Raw genomic sequence first — 8,329 nt, 5'->3', positions numbered from 1 at the left:
GCATCATCATCTCACAGTGGAACAACAAACTAACACCAGACATGGTAAGTACAAGTTACTTTTTTATATCGTTGTAGAGGCTTCTGTTTCCCATATGCATTTTGCACATGCAGGGACGGGATGGTTACGTTACCAAGGAAGGACTGATTACCTGCTTGAAATGGTAGAGCCAGTAATGTTCTCCATGGAATCAGTTTCATGGTGTTTTTGTTTTGTTCTTGATTCATTGTGATGTTTCTTCTTGACTTGTTTAATTAAAGAAGACGTGTCCGGCCCATGGGGACATTAACGTGTGTTGTCGGGCCTTACAAATACATTCGATTTGATTTAGTTTGGTAAAGTACTCAGTTTGGTACTCTGATTATGTTCTATTACTTTGCCTCCAAAATCGACCTGAATACGATGTTAAACAATTTGATTTGATTAGATTTGAAATTGAATACAGGTTCAGTCATCTTCCACGGGCGTGACTAATCATTTTTGATTATGTAATATGGTATTTGCTTCCATAATCTCACACTTAAAATGTCTTATTTATTTATTTATGAATAATCATGCAATTGAATCCCCATTGTTCTAATAAAAAAAAACATCTGTAATCTGATTAGGCTCATTGTTGTTGTTTACTTTTGTATTCGTTTATTTGTACATTTTACAATCATCCTATTATATTGAATACTTTTTGTTCCTGGCTCTGAGCATATGATGATATTTATGACGGCTTCACTAAGGGTTAAGGTTTGAGCTGCTGGAAACATTGTTGCTGTTAAGATAAGATAAGATATTCCTTTATTGATCCCCTTGGGTAAATTCAGGCATCCTAGCAGAATGGGGGGGGGGGGGGGATACATGTATGAATACAATTTGATCTGAATATAAAAATATGAGAAAAATAAACAGTTACAGTAGGCAATACAAGTATTTTAATCTGAATACTATGAGTAAAAGTAAACGGTATCCACGTGTGTGTGTTTCTCAGCAGGAGGTGAGCAGAAACAAGATGGTGGTTATCTGGCTGGGCGTCTCCACATGTCTGATGTCCTCGGCCCTCTCCACCTCCCAAAGTATGGTTTCAGAATCAAACCATGTTAGAAAATCATATCAACAGTAATAATGTTTTTGGGGCGGCTGGGTGGCGCAGCGGTCTAAGCGCTCGTCACCAATGCAAGAGACACCGGTATCGAATCGGCTGTCAGCGTTGCCTGCGGCTTGGCCGGCCGTCATACTGGCTCAATTGGCAGAGTCAGCGGGAGGGAAGCCGGTGGGGTGGTATTCTGGTCGTTGTAAACAGCGACTCCTACAGGTCGGACAGGGCGCCTGCACAGCAAAGAAGGGATATGTTGAAGGTAGTGTGTGACCTCCCACGCGTTACACCTCACCAATGAGAGTCCGCGCTGGCAGGTGAAAAGAGGTTGCTGGCTGTCTCCTATGTGACGGAGGATGCATCTGATAGACTTCAGGACTCCATAGACCGACCAGTGGGGGGCACATGCGAGCAACGACCAGGAAGGGGAGGGGGGAATTGGCATAACGACTAAAATTGGGATGGGAGAAAATCAGAGAAAGAAAAACAGGAGAAAAAGTGAAAAAAAATATCAAATTCAATATCAAATTATTTGTTTTCCATGACACTTGCCTGTTCCTAACTCAATCAGCGCCAGACTCGAGTATAGTCGGGTTTTCATCGTTATTTCTTTTATTCGATATTTTTATTCATTTCTCTCACACGGACCTCGGGGTTACCATAGGGAACCACTCTGAGATCGCTAGAGTGCAATACCGGCCGCATCCAGGTAGTGGCAGTATCGCCCACCCTTCTAAACTTTTTTTCCATCTTTTTTTCCATTCAAATGTCTCCGGGCGCAGTTTTCTTGGTCAGGCGAGTCTAGCGGTTCACTCGATGGCATTGGAACGTGTCCAATGCCCCCGATGCATGTGTTGTGGTGGATTATGTTGGCGACACGATGGACACCAATACTGGAAATCGCGATCAGACAATTGGCTTTTATCCAAAGCGCTTTATAATTTTGTGCCTCACATTCACCCGTTCACTCACACATTCACACACCATGCGACCATGCGAGGTGCCAACCTGCTCATCGGGAGCAGTTAAGCGTCTTGCTCAAGGACACTTCGACACGCTGCGCGGGAGGAGTGGGAATCGAACCGGGAACCTCCGGATTACCTGACGACTGCTCTACCTCCTAATCCACTGTCGCCCCCATTATCAAATTATTACACTTGCCTGTTATTAATTATGAGTTTATTAGGGATGTCCGATATTATCGGCCGATATTGGCATTCAAATGTGATATCGGAAAATATCGGTATCGGTTTTCAAACAAAAATAATATATATATTACATTTTTTACATTTATTTAACCTTTATTTACCCAGGCAAGCAAGTAAGAACAGATTCTGATTTTATTTATTGTCAAAAGTATGCATAATGTTGTGTTAATTCCACGACAAGAGATATGTAATGTTAATTACCTGAAATTATTCCGTTTTGGGGGGGGGGGGGGGGCCCTGCATATATCGGTATCGGTTGATATCGGTATCGGAAATTAAGAGTTGGACAATATTGGTATATCGGTATCGGTAAAAAGGCCAATATCGAACATCCCTAGTTTATTATGATTACTCTTATTGAATGTTGTGACCCTCGTGTCTGTGTTGTGGGGTGCATGTTGTGGGACCCTCGTGTCTGTGTTGTGGGGTGCATGTTGTGGGACCCTCGTGTCTGTGTTGTGGGGTGCATGTTGTGGGACCCTCGTGTCTGTGTTGTGGGGTGCATGTTGTGGGACCCTCGTGTCTGTGTTGTGGGGTGCATGTTGTGGGACCCTCGTGTCTGTGTTGTGGGGTGCATGTTGTGGGACCCTTGTGTCTGTTGTGGGGTGCATGTTGTGGGACCCTCGTGTCTGTGTTGTGGGGTGCATGTTGTGTGACCCTTGTGTCTGTGTTGTGGGGTGCATGTTGTGACCCTCGTGTCTGTGTTGTGGGGTGCATGTTGTGGGACCCTCGTGTCTGTGTTGTGGGGTGCATGTTGTGGGACCCTCGTGTCTGTGTTGTGGGGTGCATGTTGTGGGACCCTCGTGTCTGTGTTGTGGGGTGCATGTTGTGGGACCCTCGTGTCTGTGTTGTGGGGTGCGTGTTGTGGGACCCTCGTGTCTGTGTTGTGGGGTGCATGTTGTGGGACCCTCGTGTCTGTGTTGTGGGGTGCGTGTTGTGGGACCCTCGTGTCTGTGTTGTGGGGTGCATGTTGTGGGACCCTTGTGTCTGTGTTGTGGGGTGCATGTTGTGGGACCCACGTTTGTGGTGACTGCCCCAAGGCTCTGGAACGCCCTCCCTTTAGCCCTGAAAACCGCTCCCTCAGAGCTCACCTTTAAAAGGCAGCTAAAAACCCACCTCTACATGCAGGCCTTTTAAACACCCATAGCCGTTTTCTCTCTGTTCATGTCTGTTTTGTTCTTGTTTTTTTGTTTTTGTTTTTCGGTGCCTATTCTAGTATTTTAGCAAAACTTTTAATGTTTCTTTTTCCCCACATGTATTATTTCTTTATTTTTTATCCACTTTTTCTCCTCCTGTTTTTCTGTGTTTTTCTCCCATCCCAATTTAGTCGTTATGCCAATTCCCCCCTCCCCTTCCTGGTCGTTGCTCACATGTGCCCCCCACTGGTCGGTCTAGGGAGCCCTGAAGTCTATCAGATGCTTCCTCCGAGACATAGGAGACAGCCAGCAGCATCTTTTCACCTGCCAGCGCGGACTCTCATTGGTGAGGTGTAACGCGTGGGAGGTCACACACTACCCTCACCATCTCCCTCCCTCGCTGTGCAGGCGCCCTGTCCGACCTGTAGGAGTCGCTGTTTACAACGACCAGAATACCACCCATCGACTCCCCTCCCGCTGACTCGGCCAATTGAGCCAGTATGACGGCCGGCCCAAGCCGAGGCAACGCTGACAGCCGGATTCTATACCTCACTCTCGCGTTGGTGACGAGCGCTTAGTCCGCTGCTCCACCCAGCCGCACCCCACATGTATTATTTCTTGTATTTTCCATTGATGTTTTAAAAATTGCTGTGAAGCACTCGTGCTGAGAAGGGCGCTATACAAATAAAGTTTTACTTACTTACTTACTAGGTCATAAATGTCATTATGAATTGAAAATGGGGGACCCTGATGTAAACAAGACGAAAGTCTTTCTCTGGTCTGCATCCCCTTAACAATTGTGTGTATTGAGCCGTACTGTACTGTAGCCATTCTGCCATCTGTTAATTAAAGCTTCCAATCAATCAATCAATCAATCACTTAACTGTGTCGCCGCAGTGGGCCTGGGCAGCAAGGTGCTGGTCTTCCCCTACGAGACGGACTTCAGCTTCGTGGCGCTGATCCCCCAGCGGGCGATGGAGCTGCGCGCGTTCACCCTCTGCCTGCGCGTGGCCACGGAGCTGCAGGGCGAGCGCGAGATCATCCTGTTCGCCTACCGCACGCCCGACTACGACGAGCTGAACGTGTGGCGCGAGAAGGACGGCCGCGTCTCCTTCCAGCTGAGTGGCGACGGCGTCTTCTTCCACCTGCCGCCGCTCGCCACCTTCCGCCACAGCCTCTGCCTCACCTGGGAGTCGCGCACGGGCCTCGCCGCCATCTGGTTCGACGGCAAGCGCAGCACCTATCAGGTGTACAAGCCGGGCCACAGCACCCGCCCCGGGGGCACCGTGCTGCTGGGCCAGGACCCCGACAAGCACCTGGGCGGCCTGGAGGCGGTGCAGAGCTTCGTGGGCGAGGTCACCGACCTCAACATGTGGGACTTCGTGCTCTCCAGGAGCATGGTCCAGGCCTGGCACTACGGACACCGCGTGCCCAAGGGCAACATCTTCGACTGGGCCACCATCGAGTACGAGCTGAACGGCAACGTGATGGTGGTGGATGATGACTGATGTGGGGGGAGGAACGTGCGGGGGGGGGGGGGGGGGGGGGGGGGGGCGTGGGGGGAGGAAGGTGGGGGGAGGAACCTGGGGGAGGAACGCGGGGGGAGACGTGGGGGGAGGAACCTGGGGGGAGGAAGGTGGGGGGAGGAACACGGGGGGAGACGTGGGGGGAGGAACCTGGAGGGAGGAAGGTGGGGGGAGGAACCTGGGGGGAGGAAGGTGGGGGGAGGAACACGGGGGGAGACGTGGGGGGAGGAAGGTGGGGGGAGGAAGGTGGGGGGAGGAAGGTGGGGGGAGGAACCTGGGGGGAGACGTGGGGGGAGGAAGGTGGGGGGAGGAAGGTGGGGGGAGGAACCTGGGGGGAGGAAGGTGGGGGGAGGAAGGTGGGGGGAGGAACCTGGGGGGAGGAAGGTGGGGGAGGAACACGGGGGGAGACGTGGGGGGAGGAAGGTGGGGGGAGGAAGGTGGGGGGAGGAACCTGGGGGGAGGAAGGTGGGGGGAGGAAGGTGGGGGGAGGAACACGGGGGGAGGAAGGTGGGGGGAGGAACACGGGGGAGACGTGGGGGGAGGAAGGTGGGGGGAGGAACACAGGGGGAGACGTGGGGGGAGGAATGCGGGGGGGGAGACGTGGGGGAAGGAAGGTGGGGGGAGGAATGCGGGGGGGGGGACGTGGGGGGAGGAACCTGGGGGGAGGAACGTGGGGGGGTGGGACGTGGGGGAGGAAGGTGGGGGGAGGAACGTGAGGCTGAGAAGGTGCATTATGTTTCACAAAGCAGTTTGGCTGATTTCAGTAAGCGTCACGTCACTCTATGGAAACATGATGCTTCACGGTGACCTTTAATTAACCTCCAGGGTTTTGTCCTCATCTGCTTATCTACTGTGGAGTGGGTTCATTATTGTGTTTGGCAGCTCAGACCTGTTTCCCACAGTTTTGTGAAACTGAAGTAGCCAGATGCAGCCAGAGGGGGGCGCTCTATCCCAGTTCACTCCACACAGTGAGAATGCTGTGTGATACAATGCCTTGCCAGACATGCAGCCATTAACATGAACTGACACGGTTATGCTTTTACATTTGGTTTGCTAATGACGAGGCACGAGGCCACAAATAGTTGATTAAAGTTTAATTGTTAAACTCTAGAGATCTTTCTATTGTTCTCTGGGATTTCCAAGAGAATTGTTTTACTGTGTTTTATTTTTTTTGTGTTTAATTATTTGTATTTTTTTTTGATGTGGTAATGTCACTAACTCACTCATGCAGTCATTCACTCACACGTAGCCACTCTGCCCCTAGTGGCGACTCACAGGCATGCAGCTTAGTGTGAGACCAGTTCCATCTATAAAGAACGCTCCACATCTATGACACTGTGTGTTTTTTTTTAAACACAGAATTATTTTAATTCTTAAACATTTTTCCAGGGTAGATATGGGAAAGTATTAAGCTGACATTAACCTACATTGCTGTGGTATTAGAGCACTTTTCCAGTAAACCACAACATACAGGACTTACAAGACAAAATAATTACCAACACATTCGTCCTAAACTGTCAGCTCACAGTTTGAATTGCCTGAGCTAATTGATTGATTGATTGATTGATTGATTGATTGATTGATTGATTGAAAACTTTATTAACAGATTGCAGAATGGGTACAGTACAGCTAAATGTGATAACTGTGTCTTCTTTTATGTGGAATTTAGTGCAATCAAACAAAAATGTCAACAAATAATTGTTTTGGTGTGTGCAATAATGAAGAGCAACACTGAAGCCATGTCTTCAAAAAACACCATTAAAATATCACATTTTATTGTGAAATTGTCAAAATAAACAGCATTAAAATATCACGTTTTATTGTGAAGTTGTAAAAAAGAAAACAACCAACACAGTGAACCAGTGTGTGAGAAAGTGAAACAGAGAAAATAATGTGATTCATTATTCCTACAGAGACAAACGGCACTTATGATGTTTAAAAACCACTGCAGTGTTAAGGCCTTCGGTGAGCGAACTCACTCATGAATCTTCCATGTTTAAACTGATGTAAGAACGCTTTTGGGCCTGAAATAAAGATCTTGCCATGTGCATAACTAAAAATGTTTGTAATTGAAGAGAATATTTTGTCTTTGAACTCCTTGAGCTTCCTTTCCATGATGTTATTATTAGTAGTGGGGTCCTGGGGAAATAATTACTTTCATACAGCGGCAGAAAGGCATAGTTATTAAACTTTTTTATTGGACTTTTTGTTGGTTGGGTAGACCTGTTTCTTCAGATTTTGTGTTCAAAGCTTATCAATCCAGGAGGAGCTCCCATACAAATAACTGAATATGAAAACCTGGTGATTCTGGGGCTTGTAAAATAGTTTTATAGTTTTAACATTATTGACTAAGACAAAAAGATATATTAAAGATTTTTAGAAATACATATAATTCATACTTATCACTCATGTAATTCAAGTTTTTTTTGTCACATACAGTATAAGGTACAGGTGCATTACAGTGAAATACTTGGTTCTGTATGAGCCCCCTGAGAATATGCTTCATACAGTAAAAAGGTAAAAAGAACAAGGTCCAAACACAAATACAAAATATACACTATACTAATTGAAATGGTCTCTATCTGTTTTATCCAAAGCGTGAACAACACGTCAGCAGGAGGGGTACAACTCTGGTAGCTAAGGGTCAGTAACATTGTTCGTCAAACAGTGTTACAGAACTTGAGTGTATACACTCTGAGTGCATAGTAGTATAGACATATTAGCGTGATAGGTAGTAGTATCAGTGTAGTAGTAGCATATCAGTATGGTACATAATAGCAAAAGACTAAAGAGAAGGTTCGTTTTCTTTTGCCTTTGATGTAAGCATAATATCAACATAGTCAGTCTGTATGGTTGGATTTCTTAGGCCTATTTATTATTATTTTCTTATTATTTATCAAGTTGGATTCTAAATGGCATTTCACTGTATGCTTGTATGCCGTGACAAATAAAACTCTTGACTCTTGACCCTTTGTGGTTTCCATATATGAATGAAATAAGGTAATATAAGATAAGATATTCCTATATATGTGGGGGAGGGGAGGTACAGGTATGGGCAGGCCCAGGTAATAGTAGAAAGACTTAAATATAGGCACAAAAATGTAATCTGAATATAGAAATGTGAGAAAAATAAACAGTGTAAACAATATAATGAACTCTGAATATAAAAATATGAGAAAAGTAAACAGTATACACAAGGTGCAGTATACACAAGATACCCTAACTGGCATGATATACGTCATACGTTGTAGTCCGTGCAGGTTTTGGTGGTTATTTAGTGGTTAAGACTCAGACACACTTATGGTCAGACGTTCCTAATAGTTCTCGAGCCATATGGAACAGCTTGCCTAATGGTGACCCCTCAGAACGAGCTTA

At 46.6% G+C, this 8,329-nt stretch overlaps 1 protein-coding gene across 1 annotated transcript; it reads left to right on the top strand.

Annotated features, from left to right (window-relative positions):
• On the top strand, positions 1–4,936 carry LOC311247554 (C-reactive protein-like; the record flags this gene model as incomplete). The annotated part of the gene is made up of 3 exons (XM_084338593.1): positions 1–44; positions 980–1,064; positions 4,326–4,936. The coding sequence occupies exons 1-3, from the start codon at positions 42–44 to the stop codon at positions 4,934–4,936; spliced, it is 699 nt and encodes a 232-aa protein (XP_084194719.1). The 5' UTR covers positions 1–41.
• Positions 4,937–8,329: the final 3,393 nt, after the last annotated feature.

Source organism: Notolepis coatsorum (assembly GCF_963971535.1).
Source record: "Notolepis coatsorum genome assembly, contig: SCAFFOLD_1422, whole genome shotgun sequence".
Lineage (NCBI taxonomy): Eukaryota > Metazoa > Chordata > Actinopteri > Aulopiformes > Paralepididae > Notolepis > Notolepis coatsorum.
The sequence above is the reverse complement of the archived record's forward strand: the minus strand, read 5'-3'. Positions and strand labels throughout refer to the sequence as shown.